At 40.9% G+C, this 23,229-nt stretch overlaps 1 protein-coding gene across 1 annotated transcript in view; it reads right to left on the reverse strand.

Annotated features, from left to right (window-relative positions):
• The window catches only part of LOC310932930 (voltage-dependent P/Q-type calcium channel subunit alpha-1A-like), a gene marked incomplete at both ends in the record, with an annotated part of 80,795 nt that overhangs the window by 53,034 nt on the left and 4,532 nt on the right, over positions 1-23,229 (reverse strand). Inside the window, 5 exons of the mRNA XM_083896336.1 lie at positions 218-405; positions 581-733; positions 1,393-1,484; positions 11,809-11,948; positions 12,563-12,658. Of these exons, the coding sequence (XP_083752462.1) occupies positions 218-405; positions 581-733; positions 1,393-1,484; positions 11,809-11,948; positions 12,563-12,658 (669 nt within the window). The remainder of the gene's footprint in view (positions 1-217; positions 406-580; positions 734-1,392; positions 1,485-11,808; positions 11,949-12,562; positions 12,659-23,229) is intronic.

Consider the following 23,229-nt stretch of genomic DNA (forward strand, 5'->3'; position numbering starts at 1 on the left):
ACCGGAAAGAAGCAATTGAGACTCAACTCCTTCACAGCTGCCATTATGTATAATAGAGGCTCAATTCCATTCCATTCAAAGTTTGCAATGGAATAAAAACCCGACGGATTCACTCCCTGATGGCTAACTGCTATATTACAAACACTGTTTTCTGAAGCTCATAATGAGCTGGATCGTGAGACGGTCACTGAGTGTGCGAATGTGATGCAGTACATACATAGTAAAGCAGTTCAGTCCAGCCCTCCATGGTGATACACTGGAAGACGGTGAGGATAGCAAACAGGATGTTGTCAAACTGGGTGATGCCATAGTTTGGTCCTAGCCAGTACTGTTTACACGTGGTGCCTTCTGGACACAGCCGTGACGGAGGCTCCTTCCCACATGGAAACTCCTCTCTGATCTCACCTGAGTTTGAGCAGAAAGGAAATTGAAATCATGCGTAGAGTCAAAATAATGCAGTATTTTACCCTCTGGAATCACACGTTTTGGTGTAATGACGCAAGATTGAGGGTATATAAACGTGCACATTTAAGACCAAATGTGTTATTCTAACACAGACCCCGGAAACTCAATCCTGTACCTGTGTGATTGTCAAAGCAGGTGGTGTGGAATTTGCCCATGTAGAACTCCAGGCCGATGATGGCAAACATGAGGATGGCAAAGAAAAGCAGCAGGCCGATTTGCAGCAAAGGAATCATGGCCTTCATGATGGATTTAAGCACCACCTGTAAGCCTGGAGGAAACGGTTGACACAGTATTGGCATCTTAAGAATCATCATCACATTGTGTGTCATCAATATAAGACAAGACAAAGACCATTACTTTGTGATGACATCACAATCTTTCACCATGACTTCCTGTTACCAGGGGTTAGGGTTCTTTCTAACAAATAAAAGCTTGAGAGTAAAAAGTCTGCAGTGAGTTTTCATTCTACACTGCTTTGTAGAAAATGGCCACCCCCTTCAAATAATATTTGAATTATACATCACATATTGTAATAGACCCCTAATTTGGTTTTCACAGGAGGCTAAGTGACTTTTATGACGAGTAAGCTTGTTGGTTTGCCTGTTCAGACCTGTAGAGGAGTCAGAGATATTAATAACACTGCAGTGGTGCTGGAACGCACTATTACAGTTAAAAAATGGGCAGAGTGCATCGAAGGATCGCTTCGGTTGGAACACTTTGGGTGCATTATGCAGAAAACACCGAAGCTGCATCAAACACAAACTGCTTCGCCGTGCTATTTTGATTCTTAAATCAAACCTGAACCTGCTCTGCACTTAAGAAGAGTAATTTAATAAAGAAATACAGTGAGCTGTTTGGGACATAGCAAAAAAAAGAAAAAGAAAAAGGAATTGTTCGCCATACTTCAAAGAAAGAGCGTGTACTTACTGGGAATTCCAGATACCAGTTTGAGGGGCCTCAATACACGCACCGCCCTGAGGGTCCGCAAGTCGAAGTCTGAACCCACAGTGGACAGGATCCTGGAGGGAAAGAGACAAATCACACAAAAGTGTGCAGAGAGAATCAACATTTAAGATAATCAAGTTTGCCCTAACCCTAAAACCACGTCTTAACCCTAAGAAAGCTCTCCACAAGGTCAAATGTCCTCACAAAGATAGTTTTTTTTATGTTTTTTTGGACCTCACAAAGACATAAATACAAGTAAACACACACAGTGTACAGGATTTTTAGAGAGGACAACCTGACATAATATATTCCCCAGCCCCCTTATATTAACATCACAACTACACGTCTAACCATGACCCTGAGGACCAGCCAAAATGTCCTCACAAGGTCATAATAGGTTCACACACACACACACACACACACACACACACACACACACACACACACACACACACACACACACACACACACACACACACACACACACACACACACACGCTGACATGTTAACACCAACCAACCTGTGTCAGGTCATTACAAGCGAGCACTGTATGTAAATCCCAGAAGATCCCTGATCAATACCGCAGGGAATCAGGATGAGAGAGGGGCAATAAACTGAAAAGGGGAGGACAAAGAGGGAGATGGGAGAGAAAGTTCGAGGCAAGGAGAAACAGAGCGAGAGGAAAAAGAAGGACAAAGAGAGAGAGAGAGAGAGAGAGAGAGAGAGAGAGAGAGAGAGAGAGAGAGAGAGAGAGAGAGAGCAGTGGCAGATGGGGAGTATCAGAGATGCTGACTTGCCTGTTTTTTCTGCTTATTTTTAATCTCGGTACGTTTAAGTTATTCCACGACACATAGCTGTCAGACCACCGAGTAAACGCGCTGTGTTCCGTGCCACAGCAGCACCTGTACGGCTGCTCGTCACACGCACAGAGAGCTGTAAACAGCCAGAGTGTGTGTGTGTGTGTGTGTGTGTGTGTGTGTACCTGTGAGGGTTAAGATGTTCCCATGCGCCACCAGACTTCCAGTCAGTCCAATGGTCTGACGCACGGCCGTGAATCATCTCCCCCCACCCCCCTCCATCCCATCTCTGACACATTTCTACTTTCCACTGTTCAGCTAAAGAGGCCCAGTGACACAGCACAACCTTAATCGTAGGTTTGGAGTCGGCCTACTTTGCTTGGAAACCCACAAAAATTGACGAGAAGCGAAACGTAATACCGGCCCAGGATCTATGGATGAAGATATATACTCGGTTGTGGTTTTGAGTGCAGCATTGCATTACCAGCAAACGCCCCCCAGTGGCAGGTGCTCCATCACGTGTGTAGGCCAGGGGTCCTTGTAATGACATTGCATGATATCAAATGCCTGATCAGAGGCTGACTTAGAAACGAGAGGGTATTGGTTTGGTCACAAGGCGTTACTGTATTTCAGCTGTATGTAAATAATGTGGCAAAAAGTGTGTCGTATTATATACAATACATTCTGCCATTAAAGAAGTATAAGGGTGAATTCCAATTCCTTGCTTGACCCTCGATATTAACCCTCAATCTCAAAAATGCGCACTCCCGCTAGTGCAAGTGCAAGTGCTGTCCCGATTCACAGAAAAATTAAGTTTAAGGGCTGTATCGCCCTCAATATTGAGATTTTCCGAGACCACCCTTGGGAGCAAGGGCTACCCAGAATGCATTGCGTGTTTTGACATAACAAAGATGGCGTCGAAAGCAGCAAAACGAGCACGCTACAAATTAAGTATTTTCTTTGTTAATAGAGATATAAAAAATTATGAAAACCATTGTATTATCTTAGTTTAGGCCCATATTATGGATTACTGACGTCATTTTGGCGTAACATTAATTTTGAATTTTACGATCTTTTGTCAATAGCTGGCCGGTGCGGATAAGTGATCTTTTGCTATCGTTTACTTTTCAATAAGCCGTGGTGTGTGGTAACTGTCAGGTGAATATGTCCGTGGTTGTGGTATTTTTATGAGTATCATCTTATAACTAACTGACAACCTAATAACTTGACTGACAAACGGATCGTAATGAATAATCGTGACGTAAATGCGTTCTTCTTCTTTTTTGGAGTTGACAGACTGGACGCAGCTTTCCCGGTATTCTGCCCCTTCAGTCTGAAGACATATCTGCATTTAAGGGTTGTCCCATTTCTAAGTGACAAAATAACCCTTAGCACTTGGTTTTGAGGGTTAGTTAAGATAAGGGTTGAGCTTGAGGGTTAAGATTGAGGGTTAAGATTGAGGGTTAAGATAGGAATAGGAATTGGCCCCAAATATCAATGTTAATGAGCCAGACCTTTTCATTTTAAAGTAAATGCAACGTATAGACATTTATCTACAAATGCTGGCCTGGCACTGGCTACAGCTCTCCATGTGACACCTGAAAGGAAAAGTGGCACGGAAAATGGCCGATTGTTGCCAAGAGGGAGCTTTATTTATTTGAAACCTTTAACACCTAAGCCTCAAATTGGGCCATCTGGACAGTTTTGCTTATTTTAACCATGAAAGGGCCAGAAAATGTCCTGTGACTAAGTGCTTTTGCCCATATTTCCAGAATAACATCCGATACCTGCACACTAAGAAATCAAAGTACGAGACTGTGCCTAAAAAGGTACCAATGCTGTCACTCCAGTTGTACAGGGTACAAGCACTGTACCTTTCTCAGTGTGTACCAATCAGTAAATTTTTGTACCAGGACATAAAGGTACGTTTTTTTGACACTAGGGGTGCAGAAATGTTTCTTTAGAGGTACAAGTACACATTTTAAAGGTACAGTGCTTGTACGCTGATCGGGTTTTTTTTTTTTTCAAAGTTTCTATTTTGAAAAAACACACAAAACACCAGTTTGTGTTATTTGTGTACAGTTTATTTTTGCAACTTCTGGGAGAAAAAGGCAGCTAGCCTCAGCTTTTATTTATGTATTTAACTTATTTTTGTTGTACAGTTAGCAAGTTTTTATTTGTTTTGAATGAATAAATGTCAACTTTTGTCTTAAGTTTGCCTTTGTGTGATCACATTATCACATTATCTTATACAAACTGTATTGTTTTGATGCCATAATTTGCCTTAACACACTATGCATTGTATCAATTTTTGAATCGAGAATCGTATGAATCGGTTATATATTTATATACATATATATATATATATATATATGTATATAAATGATCTCTTCATGTGCATGTCACATACACACATAGTGTGTCGTTTGTATCCATTCGAGTTAATCCCTCACGTAAGAATGATGAGGTCAATAAAGACGACGATGGTAGTAATGAAGATTTTTTTTTTTTTTTTTTTTTTTAATAGCATCCGCTGTCACAAACAGTGTCATTCCGATTAGGGCAGTTCCTCATTCAAACTGTCTCCACGGTGACGGGGCCCTCTCTCATTCATAAGGGTTTCCATGGCAACAGGGACCTTGGCTCATTGATAGAATCTCTGCATCACCTTGGTAATAGGGAGGAGCCTGATTGATTGTTTTCATCCCTTTGCTCTTCTCTCTTTAATGGTAATGTATCACAACTCGCACAGACAGACGTGCGCGCTGGTGACAGAGAACACACACTAAAGGTTTCTGGTTGGAGATCAAACGTATTGAGAGAGGAAAAATTCTCTTTGCACATTCACAGTATAGGTCATGACTAATAGAAAGCAATTTTTTTCCCCCCCTTGTCGGAGACATATGAGACTTAGAACATGCACTTTATCCTGAGGAACACAAATGATTAAGTGGAATCACCAACCCGCGGTTATTACGGTAATGCAGGAAGCCAGCGAATCAGCGCCTTTGTCCCCCACACTCAGAGTGGCGGAGAAATGGAGCAGAGATCGGCCAATTTAATCAAATATCACATTTTTAGACAAATTCTACTGTAATTACGTTTTATACCGTTGACATTTCAAAATGAAAATACTGACCGACTGTTTTTTCCACGAAATAAAAGTAAAATCTAATTTGTTTAGTTTTTTCCTGACTGTGAGTAAATTGTAAATTACTGCCGTGAATGGAAAGCACTTACTCAAAGGATATTTTCTGGCCCTTTTATGGGTACAATAAGCAACAACAACAACAACAAAAAAGGCCAGACGGACATTTTGAGGCTTAGGTGCTAAAGGGTTAAGCAATATTGTTATTACACAATCTCTCACTGACCCCTTCTCTTGGGAATTCAACACATTATACAAACACAATCTTTTCTGTTCCCGCCCTCCGTCTGCTTTCCTGCTGACTTCAGCTCAATGTAGCTAATTATCTTTGTCCGCATCACTGGCCAACCTGCTTCATTTCTCCAGACTCTCAGCTTTTCCTGCCTCTGTGCTTCCCTTCGCGAGCCTGATTCAACCATTTCAGGCGTAAACGTGTCTGCATAATTCCAAACGCTCTCTCGCGGTTTTTTTTAGGTTGGAGATCAGTCATTAGACGTCAACGACACATCACTCCCAAATATAGCTCAACGCAATCGAATGAGCAAGTGCACACGGAGACAGAGGAGAGGGAGGGGAGGATTCCGCGCAAGAATATCTGTAAACTAAGGGTAATTGGACTAATAATCAATAGTGAGCATAAAAAAGAACTTGTTTATTCCCAGAGCCAAGTCTCAGGATTTACTACAACAAATAAGCCAAAACACACACACACACACACACACACACACACACACACACACACACAGGTTGTAGAGTGAATAGTTAATCTTTACAGACATGTTAAATGTCATTGTGTGTGTTTTTTTAAGGAGGGGGCTGTGTGTGTGTGTGTGTGTGTGTGTGTGTGTGTGTGTGTGTGTGTGTGTGTGTGTGTGTGTGTGTGTGTGTGTGTGTGTGTGTGTGTGTGTGTGTGTGTGTGTGTGCGTGTGTGCTATCAAAGGCTTCAGCCAGAGGTGGGTAGAAAGGCCAAGTAGCCTTTTGATCTTCAAAGAGCGGTTCAGCTGAAAACACAACCACCATTCATGCCTGGGTACATACAGGACGACAATACTTAGAAGAGGAGGAGGAAGCAGATGAAGAAGAAGAGATGATGATGATGAAGGTAGAAATGCCACATCAGGGAGGCCACCAGCTGTGTGTGTGTGTGTGTGTGTGTGTGTGTGTGTGTGTGTGTGTGTGTGTGTGTGTGTGTGTGTGTGTGTGTGTGTGTGTGTGTGTGTGTGTGTGTGTGTGTGTGTGTGTGTGTGTGCTGACTTTACAGTGTATGTAATGTATAAAAATGCACCATGGGAATGCACAGCACGTGTCTTAACGCAGCTTTAAAGAAGAAAACAAGACTATAAATAATAACAAGCACAATGTGACATTTGGGGGAGCCCTATTTTCAGGTGGCACTCAACCACTGAACATGTCACATGCACGCATGCATGACTAAATCAAGTTGTTCCGGCAAAAACAGTACGGATGCACGATTGTTGCCGATATGTGCTTATAGGACAACAACCAATATATACAGTAAGTCTTTCCTTTTGCATATTAACCCTATAACGCCAAATGTATCGTATGTGATACATGAGATTTTGAGCCCTCCACATGAGCAGTGTGACAATTTTTCACCTGAAAAACCCGAGATGCAAGCGCTGCATAGGCCACTTTGCCCATGTGTACTGTGAGAAATGCAGAGTGCATCTTTGTCTGAACAACTGTTTTTTCAGGTGAAAAAATTTGAATTTGAATTTGAAAAAGACTTTACAGTATGTTTTATGTCTGTTGCTTATACATATACATATTATATATGTAAACACAAATAAATGCATTGTTTGCACCAAAAAAACCTTTGAATTAGCATTTTATCTTTACAGTATGTTCTTTGTTGATATTGTCAACTCCTCTTGCTTCTTATTCAACAGTTGCTATTTATTTTATGATTAGTTTATGTATTTATTCTAAATCTGTTCTACTGGACAGGACAGGTGTAAAAAAAAATGTATATATAATAAGTAAAAAATATAATTGTGAGATTTAAACACTAAAGTCAAGCTATTGTCTGAACTGGAATGTCAAATTACTGCAATTGCAAACCTGAATTCAGCCTGCAGAGATGGTTAAAGAGTCTCCACATAGCAAATCTTCTTCTTTTTTTTTTTAAGTAGCTTACACTGACAATATTCATAGGGTTCCTCTGTAGTTCCAGGAAACATGTACGCTTTAATGTGGTCAACACATTAACTGAGAGAAAAAAAAAAAACGATGTAGCAACATCTCCACTACAACATCTCCAGTAATGCCTCCTGTGCCTAGAGCAGATTACTTAACTGCTGCGTCATGCTTGCTCAGAGGCTTACATTTTCAAAACGTAGGACATTTCCCATTCTAAAAGATTATATGAGCGCTAAAAGTTTCAAAGATGGCTTCCCTTGCTTAGGCTCCCCCCCACCCCACCCAACGTTCATTTTCTCTTTTACAGTCACTCTGTTGTGGCTCGCTGAGATAAACTTGACTTCATGATTGCTCTTATTAAAGCATCGGGATATACCAGACTGTGTGTGTGTGTGTGTGTGTGTGTGTGTGTGTGTGTGTGTGTGTGTGTGTGTGTGTGTGTGTGTGTGTGTGTGCGTGTGCGCGTGCGTGTGTGTGTGTGTGGGCAATCATGAGTTTAACTGGAGCTTTGTCAGCAAAGATGCACAAGGTTTGTTAAGTTCCTATGTTAACCATTAAATCGTCACATGCTTGCACATACATGCAATGACCTAAAAACAACAACAACAAAAAAATTCAATTTCACACTGTTTAACTGTTGTACTACTTGTACTTGTACTACCAAATTATAAGATAAAAAAAACATGCTTTAAAGATGTATTCATTTCCTGTCACAGTTTTAAGAGACAGAATCGATGTCAACTGAATTTTTGCCCCCTTTTTTTTTTTACAGTTTCAAGGGGGAAATCAGCTTTGTGTATGTCAACATTACACATTTTACAGGCATTTAATTAAAGGGGCATTATGTAATAAATCTAAAGCAACTGGCCATAAAATCCTCCTAATATGTCACAGAGACTCAGGAATAATGTTCATATAACAAACTGAACTCACCAACAACAACAGTACAGCCAAAATATTTGCATTAAAAAAAATATTTTGCAGACTGCAAATCATGTTTATGCTTTGAAATCATGTTTTGTGCATGTGGCGCCAACTACCGCCGTCTACCAATCATTGCAGTCAGTAGAGTCTCAGCTGCAGAGCAACCACGGGTTGCCAGTTACAGTACGTCTGAGCTACAATGGCGGAGAAAACGAAACATAAAAGACCTCGGTGTTTTGAAATTGAGTGTAGTAACCGTTTTTGGCCACATTCTTACACTCTAAGAAATAAAAGTGAATTGAAAAACCCTTTCTTGGGGAAATAGGTTTTAAAGGGTTCTCTGGATCAAAATGGTTCTTACTGGAACCATTAGTGTTAACAAAAACCCTTTCTTCAGGAAAGGGTTTTTCAGAAGCAATTGGTTCCAGGTAGAACCTCAGCCCTCGTAGAAGGACCCTTTTGGAACCCTAATTTCTAAGAGTGTACATATGGCGCCTTTAAGAAGCACTATGATGACCATAGAGTTTACTTATTTCTCAGTCACTTTATTGGAACACGTCCAGAAAATTTGGGAAACATGAATGAAGTATTCAAATATGAAACTATCAAAGGTTTTTAGTGCTATTATAGTTTATCCTACTATTTCATGGCGGCAAATATCTGCTTTAAAAACGGTCCGTTACTTCCGGTTTATTCAACACATGCTTGAGTATCACACACGCACGCACACACACACACGCGATGACCAACTTCCAGTCACATCGTTCCAATCCAAATGTCAACGATCACTGAATTTGACAGACAGAAGCAGAACAAAGCTGGCGGTGCCCTGAGTCTTTTGCACAGCGATATACTGCACACGCACATTCTAGGGCCTTAAGGAAGGAAAGCCATTTTCATAAAGTAGCTTTTATATATGACGAAGTGAAATCGAGACATTTTTCCTGAAATTGTCCACAGGGACTGTATAGGCTGTGTGAGAATGCATTCATCAGTAATGCTATTACCGTAGCGTGCTAATGCCATCATGCAAGTCACCCTGTTGACACCAGTCCTCAGACTTCATCTCACTGGTCTCAACTTCACCTTATCATGGAACATGCACATAATAATTAATGGTCACTTTCTATAGTGCCCTGTGGCTATGTTGCCTTCAGTCTTCTGTCAGTGGTGTACAATAAAATGTCGGTACAATAACGTACAAACATGCTGCTGTTAATGTGTTAGTAGTAATAACAATACATATTTGTATATGAATTGTTTTTTTATCATATCTTAAGATATGTCATATCTTACCGTATAATTGTTTTTTCTTTTATCATATAACTTTTTATCCACACAGAAACGGCGTTTCGGGAGCACTGGAACACTATTTTTGGAAATAATGACTCACGGGCCGAGCGGAGGAATCTCAAAACGCCACCCTTGCATTTTTGCGAACACAACCAATTTGCTACTTGACAACGATGTCATAGTCCTCTCTGTCTCTATTGCACTTGCATTTGCTGTCGCTAACTTCGCCATCGTTCAATTTGCTTCACGTTAACTTAACTCGTGTCTTTCCTTACTCGACCCTAACATGGTTCATTCTGTGTCCGTTTCTGTGATTGTCTACATTGTAAGGCATTGGTTCTCAAAGTGCGGCCCGGGGGCCAATGGCGGCCCGCAGAAACATTTCTGGCGGCCAGCGGTGAATTACAGTTGATAGTTTTAATCCAGGAGGTACTAAGCTTGTTAAATGTTTATTGGACATTACTGGATACAGACCAATAAGTGCAAACAAAAATAGAGTATTTAAATGTTTTCTATATGGTGAATTTTAGTGTATTATTGGGTTATAAGCTGTTACTAAGCAGGTAGCTACAGCCCCCAATTTCTATTTGGGGGCTGTATTTTCTATAAATGTGTTACTTGGTATTAACCTGTAATTAGAAGGTAAGAACAATGGCCAAAATATTGGGTAATTGCCCAGTAAATTATAAAGTGTTATTATTATATGTTATTATATTAGCGCTTATATTACTTATAGCTAAACTGTAGAACTGCAATCTGGTCATTAAAATGATTACAAATGGGATTTATTTCTGGTTTTTTTCCTTTGGCGGCCCTCCGTCCAATGTTGGGTTCCTAAATTGGCCCTCAGGTATCAAAACTTTGAGAACCCCTGTTGTAAGGTATACGTGTTTGAATAAAGCTTTATTTAAAAAAAGAAAATGTGTACGCAGAGCGCATGCAAGGAAAAACAAAGCGATTGTAAATAATGCGCCCTGGTTACAGACATAGTACAACTAGACAAACTCTTAAAGCTGTTCCAGGTAATAAGTCTGATAAACAACAGATTTCTCCAACTTTTTCCCCCCAACGCCAGTTTCTTTCTTACGTCATCTTTTCCGACCTCCTCGCTACTTCCTGTTCCCCGTGTGGCCCCCTCCACCCCCCGTCTCTGTGAATATTGTGGTGACATTTGTTCACTGCCCAGGTTGCTGGCTGCCTGTAGTTCTGCTGTGTGATCTCGCTGCTGCCTCGCCCAGAATGGGGGCCATTCATTAGAGCATAGGAGCAGGGAATGACTGTGCGTGCACAGACACACACAGAGAGACAGGTTCGCACAGCTGTCCTTTTAAAGACTCGCTTTGATTTCCATTGTTTTAGACAGCCTAAAAGAAGTGTTATCCTTAACATATCTGTAATACAAATGTTAGCCCTTAACCCTTAGTGCTCATGCTATACAGATCTGTGCTGCAAGTGCAACCACGGTAAATTGCTGTGGGGATAATACACAACTCCTTATATGGACGTCCTGTGTGTGTGTGTGTGTGTTTATAGACCACATATTCAGGCTTTAAAAAATGCAGGGGTTTGTTGTCTTCTTATGGGTTGTTGAGTCAAAGTTATAATTCATTTCGTTTTTCCCTAACGCTAACACCCTAACTGATACATTTTGAGTACTTTTTTTGCTCCGGTGTGTTTATATATTTGGTGAAAATTAAAAAAAAATAAATCATCACCTATATGTTGTGTATGCCTGTATTGCACATTCTTATACACTCTAAAAGTGCTAAATAGAACCCTGAAGGTTATTCAGGGTTCTCATAGAAGAACCCTTTTTGGCTCCAGGTAGAACCTTTTTATAAAGGTTCCACCTGGAACCCTTTTGGAGGGTTCCACCAAGAACCCTTTTAAAACCCTTAATTCAGGAAAAATGGTTCTTACTGGAACCCTTAGTGTTACCAAGAACCCTTGAAAAACCCTTTCTTCAGGGTATTTCAGAAGCAAATGGTTCCAGGTAGAACCTCAGCCCTTGTAGAAGAACCCTTTTGGAACCCTTATTTCTAAGAGTGTACACACACACACATCAGTCGACTTACCCTGTGAGTACCACCACAAAGTCCATGACGTTCCATCCGTTCCGTAGGTAGGAATTCTTGTGGAAAGCAAAACCGAGTGCCAGGATTTTAATTCCAGACTCAAAACAGAAGATCCCAATGAAGTACGGCTCAGTATCATCCTGAGGTCGAGAGAGAGAGACAGAGAGAGCACAGCAAGTGAAGGAGGAGTGGAAGGAAAAGTTTGTTTGGCTTCACAAAATGCATTTTCATATACATTTTTGAACTCCGTACACCATTCTACATTAAAATAATAATAATAATTCAATGTATTATACAATAAAGTGTCAAGAAGGAGCACATATTAATTACACTATGATGCCCCCGTGTGTGTGAACAGTGCTGCGGCAGATGTCATCCACCTGTGTCTGGTCCACCTGTCGGCTTTTGCTCTTATTTTGTTGACACTGGAAAAAAGAAACCTGTTCATTTCTCTCTCTCTCCCCCTCCCAAAAAAGATGATTCAGACAACCTTGTGTGTTTCTGCTGAGGATAAATTAGACCAGAAAACTGCAGCTCAACTTGAGTTGCAATAAAACCCCTAAGAAATCACATTTATTCTAGGGTAAAACTACAGTTAATTTGACAAGACTGGAAATTCGATTTGTTAATCACTATTTTTTAAACCTTACATTAGTATGTTTTTTGTTGCAGAACATTTGTGTCGTTAGACTCTGAACTTCACCATGTTTTTACGTAAAAACCCACACACACTGTTGTGCTTTTGAACACTTACCAGGCGTTCAGACAGCGGCGTCTTGTCTCCGTCGGGTAAATGTTGTTCCAGAGCCAGGACGATGCAGTTGGCAATGATGGTGGCGAGAATCATCCACTCAAATGGAGTGAGGAAGGTCAGTCAAGGATTAAATACACGTCACGTATACACATAAATCTACACAGGTGGTAAAATACTGCTCATCATGATGAGTAATGTACTTAATCGGGACACAATGTGCGTCAACTTTCGTTTTTTCCAACAACTTATAATACATTCAGTGACTAAGCTAAATACAACCAACAAATACACATTTGCTCCAGTGTGTGTCCCTGAAACCAAAAGTACACCTTTGAACTTGAACACCATTTTGAAATAGCGTCAGGAACTAAATCAGCCATAGAGTGGTCCTATCGCACATATATGCGAGTTATAGAGGTCTATTTACATACATTAACTTGTTTTTATGGTAAAAACCTCAGAATTGCTGGAAACGAGCCGATAAAAATCTCTCCTCACTGAAGCTCTCGTCAGTCGTGCTGTTTCAGACTGAAATCTCACCCTCAGAAGACAGAACTGTGTTGTGATTGGCCAGCCAGCGAGAGCTTTCCCAACTGTCTTCTGATTGGCCAATACCTGGAAGTGACGTAATCAGCACACCAGCTGTCAGAAGCCCAGCTCCCCCCTCTGGAACGGTGGATGCACTGCTACTCATTATCAAAACATTGTTTTAACTGTGTTTAAAAATGGCTTCGTCACGACTCCATGCCGCAGTCCCTTTTACGACTTTGACCCGGAGTCGGACACACCGAAGACACTGTCACTCGTGAAACACCTCCACAATGGACGTTCTTCTTCTGCGGTACAATGTACGCAACCGGATGTGCCCGGACGTGGAGGATCCGCTGTGAGAAATGCTGTTTGAGAAATCTCGCTGAGCCCGAGATTACAATACATTACAACACAGCGTTCTCAGCAGTGGCTGAACTGTTTGTTTCGAACCTTCAGGGCTTCATAAACGAGGTAATGTCGCAGATACACACCAAAAAAACAGCGTTAATTGGAACTTCCGGTCTAGGTCCACTTTAAAAGTGACATCATTTCAACAATCAAATATCAACAATAAGGGTCAGGTGTCAAGTGCGCCTCCACGAGAATTCCCATTGGGCTTTCTGACAAAACAAGCGTTTAACGTCAAATAACAACGATGGTAATATCAAGGTGCAAGCTGTGGGCTGGGACAGGAGCTCAAGGAGACTGCAGAATGGCCTCACACTGCATTATGCGCCTTTTTACGCATACATACCTTGTCCTAAATAGAACTACAAGTACACACACACACACACACACACATGAGCCATCACAATGACTCAGTTAAATATTTTCTGGTCACACACACACACACACCACCCACTAAAAGTAACACAAAACAGAAGCACAGGCTATATTAACGTGCTAGTGTGTGATAATGTGCCTGGAGCCCGAGTGAGATTTGTTGTGACATCACCGTTTGGCTCTATATACATAATGTCTGAGGGCTAACTGAGCTCTGTAGAGACAGAGGAGGAAGTATCTCATTGTATATCTAATTTTGTTTATCGCATTCCCTACCATGCACATGCAGTCTCTCTCTCTCTCTCTCTCTCTCTTACACACACACAAACACTAGTGTCTTTTTTTAAATCAATCCATCTGTCTAAGATAAGGAGCTACATTTAACAGAGGAGTCAAAGCGAGTGGACAGAGAGATAGAGACCGAGTGGGAATGATGATGAACGAGGGCTCGGGGGTGGAGTGGAGAGAGGAAGGAGAAAAGAAGAAGAAAAAAAAAAAAAGGTGAGGACATCATAATGAATTATTACCATGTAGTATGTATACTGACAGCACACAAAGGAGGCACTTTGTTGCCACTCTGCCTCCTCCTCGTCTCCTTTTTCCTACTTGCTTGCCTCCTCTGGGAGCAACCATTCCCACGACAGTGGGGGAGGAGGGGGACAGATTGAATGGTGAAAGAGCAGAGTTATTTATGGATACATTCACCGTGTGTGTGTGTGTGTAGGGGGTGTGTGTGTACACTGTGTCTATTTCATCATGCACATGTCTGCCTTTCTTAAACGCAGTGCTATTTTTTTTTTTGTTGTTGTTTTTTTTTTTGTCTATAGTCACGATGTCACTCAGGCCTGCCTGACCCCCGCCCCACCCGACAATGTGAGCGGGTGTTTGTGTGGGCATCTCCTATAAGGACACACAATACGAGAGCACACACCCCAGGCAAGCACACTTGCCCCCAGCCCCATGTGTGTATTGAAGTGTGAGTGTGTGCATGTGTGTGTATGTGTGTGTGTTTGGCTTTACACCAACCATCTAGCATATGTGAATAGAAAGATATTGTATGTCTGCAAATGAAATTCCCAAGGTCTTTCACCATGGCATAATACTACTTCACTAAGCTTTCATATATATATATATATATATATTTAATTTATATATATTTATAATATATATTTCACCATGGCATAATACTACTTCACTAAGCTTGCATATATATATATATATATATATATATATATATATATATATATATATATATATATATATATTTATTTAAATATATAGTATTAATATTTAATGGATTTTTTTTTTTTTTTTTTAAATGACCATGATATTATGTATCTGAATGCCACAAATTCTGTTCATGTTTTGTTTTGCGCCACCACCCAACAACACACCTTGTAGCACTTTGATACCTACGTTGCCAGCAGAGTAAACTGCAGCTACGGGTCAGTAAATTTGTCTTTTTTGTTTTGGGATTTTTTTTCCACTCGACCAGAGGAGAGGGGTAAAAAAAAAAAAAAAAAAAGAGTGTCTGTCGTGGAGATGTGTTAAAATAGCTGAAATTGATGAGGCAATTTAAGAAAGACAGATATGCCATTGTGAATACATTTCTTCCGTGCAGGAAAGCAAAACAGAAGAAAGCTTCGGACTACATCGTGCTCTTTCGCTGTGTCTCTCTCATCGTGGTGGACATTTAATGTATGTAATGTTTTTTACAGCTAGCTGTTATCTCCTCTCATCACGTGATTATCCTGTTGCTTTCACTTTTTATCTTTGCCTGTTGCTGACACGTGGAAATGAACCAAATAGGTTCAATGTTTCTATAAAACAGCGAGTGGGACAGTTATTTATGCGCGCATGAACACAAAAGCCGTGTTTCCGTCGTGGTGCAGTTCGGTTTGGTACAATACGGAGCGATTTGGAACAGTAAAGGCCCTCAGTCAGGCGTGCATTTTGACTGAGAACAGTAGCTTCGACCGTGTCAACGAGACATGTAGTGTGACGACATTGAACGCGACACAACAGACAACAATGGAGTATATCCAGCAGCTCGTTTTTGTGTTTGTTTCGGTATCGACAAGATGTCAAGCTTTGTATGAGAACGGACTGTTTCTGTTGCCCAATTAGCTGGCTGTCATGGGTCTAGCTCCACCCATAGCATACCATTACTCTGGTACCGGAAAATGGAAAAATATGTACCAAACCGAAGTATTTCTCTTGGTGGAAACACGGCTATTGTAACACAAGGTATAAAGACGGGTCCTTCTGTGTTTCAGAATCTTTCTGTGGGGGTGGCAGCCTACGCTCTACAATGTTTTGGATTTGGAAGTAACCGTTTCCGTTGTGCATATTTTACATATATGAGTGTTTGGGGAAGCAGACTAACTTTGATTCCAGCTTGCAGTCCTTGGCCTTACACTCTTACTCTGCCCTGTTAATCGAACGCAAAAATGCCAAAAAACATATCTTTTCTTTTAAAGAACCGACCAAGTTTTATAATTCCTCGACTGACCCTTGCTAATCTTTCATTGCTACAGCGATATAGGAGCTGTGCTGATGCCATTTTTGGCACAGGGGGCTGAGTGGAGCTAAATCTATTAGTAAGCACTAACTGGTAACAAAGACTGGATGTATGTGTATGTGGCGGCACATTCATGGTACCTCATTGGTAGAAATAAAAAAAGAAATAAAAAAGAATCCAACCCATTGGTCTGTATCCACTCTCTCATATCCTGGCCGTCTTCCCTTGAGTGATCTGCACAGTTAATGGTTGACGATGGAAACACTTCCGTCACGCAAACAAATCTGCTTTTTAGTTAGACTGAGTCACATAAGATAAAACGGGAATAATCTGCGGTTTGAGAGAGCGAGATGTGGCTCTTCATTTCTCACCGCTCGCGTTTTCTTTGTCCCCACTCTTCTCTTACAGTACGTCTCTCTCTCCTGGCCCGTAGACCTGCATTACGCCATCGCCATTTGATAAAAAGGAATGTGAGAGAGAGAGAGAGAGAGAGAGAGAGAGAGAGAGAGAGAGAGAGAGAGAGAGAGAGAGAGAGAGAGAGAGACGGAGCCAGAGATGCCATGTCAGCAAATGCATGAGGATGCTCACAGCAAGATGCAAGAGTATGGGGGCGGGGGATGGAAAAAATAAGGTTGCATAGTGGGTAATATACGGAGAAGCAGAAAGAGAGGGGGGGGGGGGGTGGACAGAAGGAAGGACAATTTCCTGTGGGCACAAAATGATTGAATAGAGTGAGTGTTGAAGAATAAAAAAAGAGATGGAGGAGGACAGCAGACGTGGGGAAGAGGGGAGGAGCAGGAGTGCTGAATGAGGGATAAACTCCGAGATTGACAGAGTGTTGAGAAAGAAACGCGTTTGTTTCTTTAGTTTCTCCTCCTGTGATATATACCCTCCATATGCTCTTTGTCAAAAGTAGGTTAGTGGAAGAATGCACATATATACACCACATACTGTAAAGGGATGGGGGGGGGGTAGGCGAAACGTGTGGGAGACCATACATCATACTGTCACATACTGCCTTCTACCGTACGGACCGACAACTGAAACACACGGTTCCAGTCCCATCACATCAGCGCTGCTACACGTGCGAAATGTTCTTCATCGTCTCATACATACAGGTTTGAATGCGACACACAAAAAAACATGGTGAACCACCACAACACCTCAAAAGCAGTATGTACACACGCTATTATGTGAAGAAAAAAAAAAGCATGATGGCCCAGGCCTTTCTCCCTCCGGCACTCGCTAACTACTTGGTTTCTTTCTAATAAACAGAAATTACTGTATAATGGAGTGTTCCCTTGTAATGTTTGCAAAGAAAATGGTGGATCGATAATAGCGAATATTATAAACTTCAAACGTCACAGCGGCTCTGGACTTTGTCTCTGCGAATGCTGTGTTCTTGTTTTAGGTCAGGGAATAACACCTCTCTCAATGAAAGACGCTAAAGGAAACATTACAAAGGTGAGCAGTCAAAGGATATTCCTGTTAAGGTTTCCCTTCCTATTATCGGATGAGTATCAGAAATACTTAAGTGATTCCACCAAGGTGAAATTGGTTTTATTACAATTGCTCCAGCGTAAAAGATAAAAATATTACACACATTACAAGTGCGCTGCAATGCAGACGCAAAACGTGCGTTGGAGAGACCGTGTATATATTTTATATAAGTTAAATATCATTCTTATAATTAGATCTCCAGGGCAGAACCTCTATCGCCCCCCTGAGGACTTCAGAGTAATTAGCATAACATTGCGCTCTCCATGACCTAGTTTTTTTCACCCCCTACCCCTCCCTTCCCGAGTTTCACTCTCTCTCACACACAAACAGAGAGAGAGAGAGAGAGAGGGAGAGTTGTCTGGGTTTTTGCTAAGAACTTTGGTGAGTTATGAGTTGCTTATCTGTCTTTTACTGGTGCGATACTTTGTATGAAAAAAAAATGTAAACATTTGCTTTCAGTCAGCGCTAAACTACCGTTAATCGCACATATTTTGGTCAGGATAATTGTGACGTAAAGTGTTTAAAGTCGTGCCATGCCTACTAAGAATCACAGAGAGAGTAAATGGTTCAAATACAGCACACATTATTTTATATTATAGCGCATGCGATATAGATTTAAACCCTTATAGTATACCAGATGGAGAGTTCTTAAGAGCAACATTGGTCATAGATCATTATTTGTTATCAGATTGACCTCTAATACAGGCTCTTAAAAGTCTCAATATTGCTCTGAAAACAAATTGTACGACCTAAGCGTCATGTTGGGCTGCGCCACCCAACAAATGGGAGTTGCCCTGAAGGCCAGTTTAGCCCTGTTTGGCCTCCCTCATTCTGATTCATCATCGGTCAGAGTGTATACAGTCACTCTCTCCTCCTCCTCACTGCTTATTCCATATGGCATATGTTGTGTCTCTATCTCACCTCTGCCACAGCCTCTCGCTCTTCACCCACATACACAGCTAAGCTGTCATGTGTGCGAGATGCTGCTTCTGGTGTGTGTGTGTGTGTGTGTATCGGTGTAACACATGTGACATTTTAGTACAGGAACGTGGTGCAGGTGTGTTGCTATAAATGTTTATTACACCTGTCGGTACTTACTGATTAAAGTGCATGTGTACATGAGTGTTTATCTAGTTGCAACACCTGACTTAAGAACACACACACACACAATCAAAATCACTTTTACATTTTCTTCCTCTCTCTATCCTCATATCCCATATGCCAGAAATAGCTCTGCCCCCAAGTCCAAACTAGCCTGCAACTGAAACTGAATTATTCATAAAGAGCCAGAATGCACAGCTAAGAGAAAATGGAATGAGAAAGAAAAAATGGAAAGATGGAAAGAAGAGAGAGAGGGAGGGACAGAGAGAAAAATACAATCTGCACAGATGAGCAAATATTACCTGTGACTACGACAGGTTAAAGGGTTGCAACACTAGTAATGTGAATGTTTGCTTACATGCATCATCATTTAAATTGTATACATTTGAACGGACTCTCCATCCTCACTGTAACTGGGTTTTCTATGTTATGGTAACGTCTGACACCATCAGTGTTTTAGATTTCGAAGTCCATAAAAGTGCAACAATGCACTAAGACTGAAACACACACACACACACACACACACACACACACACACGGTTTGACTCAGCCAGTCAGCAGATTTTGCCAGTAACAACTGGTACCAGTATATTCCTGCTGAGATTTATGCCCTAGTTGCTACACAGCAGCATGTTTCCATATTGATTTTTGCCTCCATGGCTCAATTGCCATGTATGTTACAGGGGCAGTATATATAAAAAAAAAAAAAAAAAAGGCAAACGCAATGCATTTATCAGATTTTCAGAGGCTCAATTTACAATCTGAGAACAGTGTAGCTTTGCATTTTTGAACCCCCCTTTCCACCTCTCCTTCATTAAATAGCATTTAATCACTTACACATTCATTCACATGGCAGAATGTTACCGCTCGCTAAGTTTATTTTAAGTACACTTTCTTCCTTATAGTGGATAAATACCACAAAATACAGCCATAATAATTATATATATATACATATATATATGTATATATATATATATATATATATATACAAAGATGTCACCGTTTGAATGGAAAATATCAGACTTTATATTCTAAAACAAACAAAAATACAGGTATGAATGGGTTACTTTTGTCGATGAGGATTGGGGAAAAAATTGGAATGTAGGGGGAAAACACGAAACAATCTAAATGGATTAAGTTTTCTTATAAGTTCAAATTTGAGTGTTAACGTGTGTGTGTGTGCGTGTGCGTGTGCTCGCATGCAAACCCGTTGAGGCTGCCTGTAGGGTCTCAGGATACGGATCAATTCACACATTTATTACCAGACAGTCAAAGGTATGAGGTAGGCAGATTGAGCCCAGAGGGCTCTCGCTCTCTTTCTTTCTCTCCCTCTCACACACACACACACACACACACACACACAGAACAAGAATCATAGCACATGTGCAGACACACTGACACATGCACTTCTCCAGACATTCTGAGTAAACTAAATGGAAGACATGAAGTTGTCAAGATATTCCCCCGAAATGTCGGAAAATTTGTGTCTTAACAATAGTAAATACTAAAAAGGCCAAATACAGGCAGGACACGATGCAGTGTAATAATTATATATATATTTGGGCGAGTACGTAACACTGGCTCATATTGCACATACTGTGCATGTATGTGTGCGGTTCTGAGAATCTGTTCCCACACAAAACCCAAACCTGTCGCTGTTGTGACATAGGGTTAGAAATCATGAATACCGTGACAAAAGCAGGTTTGTGTGTGTGTGCGTGTGTGTGTGTGTGTGTGTGTCCTCTGGCTGCAGCAAAGCTGCAACAAACCTGAGAGTTTGTTTCTGCACCGCCTTGTGTTTAATGATTTATAAGCAGACAGGCAGTTTTATTCTCTCTTCCTCTCCATTGTTTCTCATTAGTCTATCCCTCTGTATAATGTCTCTGATATACTGACTCAACCCCCCCCCACCTTCTTTTTTTTCTATCTCTACATCCACCACTATCTATCTATCTATCTATCTATCTATCTATCTATCTATCTATCTATCTATCTATCTATCTATCTATCTATCTATCTATCTATCTATCTATCTATCATTGAAAGTGAAAAATAGTAGTAAACCAATAGGCTTCACTGTATGTAATACATAGCATAAGAGAATATGTAATAAGTCAGTAAACCGTGCCTAAACCTAACCTAAATCTTAAACCAATTCCCCGGAACAGAAAATTAGGTTCTGCATTCAGGTTTTTGGTCTCCATGAGGAGTAGTGGTCCTGGCATGGTCAGTGATTATGCCAGAAAATCTCCTAGAGAGGTAACACATACAAGTGCGCACACACACACACACACACACACACATAAACACACAGGTGATATTAATTCTAAATAATTTAGATTCTGCAGTGAATGTGGACTCCCCACAACCACCTGAAAAACACCCTCTGTGTCTCTTCATCTAACTCTGTTTCCCCTTTGCTTTCTCTCTATTTGTCTATTTTGATAACGTTTATACATATATATCTATATAGATATATAGATATATATACATATACAATGGAATTGAGGGGTTTGACGGCTCAGTGAAACGGCTGCGCCAAGAGATTAATCTCAAAAGTCTTGACCAGGTCATTCGTTCTCTCATTGATTCTGGGTAAAATAGCATCAGACAAGGACGGAAATTCACACCCAACATTACTGTAAATGTGGCTTGTGCAACATTCACTTCTTGACACGTTTCTCTTGCAAATCAAGAATATTCTGAAGGCCTTCGGTAACTGAACATCCTCCACATAATGTCATTCATAAAAAATGTATTTAATTACAAAAACAAAGAAAAATAATAAATGCCTTATATTGTGTTTCATATTGAACACTTTCTTATTATAGATAGCTGGAGCCTATATTGACTTACTCTCCTTTTTCAACAGCAGAAGATACGAGGCATCTTCACCGTCATGTGCAAAACACACACACGACGTTGCGTACGTGCGTTTGTGCGTCTATGTCCACGCTCAAAGGAGCTACACACTCTGTCCTGCAGAGTTACACGCTACGACATTTGGAGATGGTCCCTATATATTTACACAGAATCTGTCGGGTTTACGGTAGCACGTATGGATTTGGCAAGGTCAAATGGACATTTTGGGGTCAAAGGTAAAAAAAACGGCCGATAAGGATTTCATTTCTTAGGCCCCTTTGAGATAACACTTTTAGTCTCAGCTTTCCGCTTGTATGTAACATGATACGTGTCCAAGAACATCATATAGACACCGGGAGCACAATCGCTACATATGCTGCACACACTGTGCAATAGCTGTCACCAGAGCTCAGTAATACTGCAGCACTGTGCGTTTGGCTCTTTCTCGGATAAGAAGGTAACATGGTGATTTCAAAAATGATTTAAATGTAAATAAATGTCTGTTACATTCAAATTCATGTCAAACGAGTTGACAAAACGCTGATTCAGTCTGTCGGGACGCTCCCTGTGACTCTCAGTCAAGTGGCATTCACATGATGCGCACAGGAAGTGACAGCGGCAGCGTTGTGAAGATAGTGTGAGCCAGCTGCAAACATGTATTACTAATATTATTGGAATGAAATGCTCATTAAAAAAAAGGTCCATAAGTGAATTCTACTGCTCCAAAACACAGTCTTTCAGCCGTTTGAAAGGCCAGCCACTGCGGTGCTGCTGCTGCATACAAACAAAGGCTCCCTCAATCTGCTCTGACAGAGGCGGAATAATAACATCAACAACAAAAATCACCAAAAGTTACACGCTGCATCTTAAACTTTGATTTAGTTAGAACTGAACAGACCCGCACCTATCGCCTCCAGTAAGAACCATTTTGATCCAGAGAACCCTTGAAAACCCCTTTCCTGAATAAAGGGTTTTAAAAGGGTTCTAGGTGGAACCCTTATAAAAAGGTTCTACCTGGAGCCAAAAAGGGTTCTCCTATGAGGACAAGCCGAAGAACCTTATATGGTTCTACTTAGCACTTTTATTTCTAAGAGTGTATAGTCACAGACTCTGCTCGTCCATCTGAACAACACATGTCCTCAGTGGCTCAGTTGATGCTAACAGTATAGTTTTACTCACTTTACTTTAGTCAGAACTGAATGAAATTGGTACTAGTAACATTTGGGTATTATTTTCCCTCTCCCTCTTAATCTGATTAATGCAGACTGTCCTATGCAGAATGCATATAGCAGATTTGTTTTCAGGGGAAAGGAAGGTCACACAGTCAAGGGATAACACAGTGACATAGTAATTACTACATAAAATCACA

The sequence above is a fragment of the Microchirus variegatus genome (assembly GCF_963457635.1).
Source record: "Microchirus variegatus genome assembly, chromosome: 10".
In the NCBI taxonomy this organism is placed as follows: Eukaryota; Metazoa; Chordata; class Actinopteri; order Pleuronectiformes; family Soleidae; genus Microchirus; species Microchirus variegatus.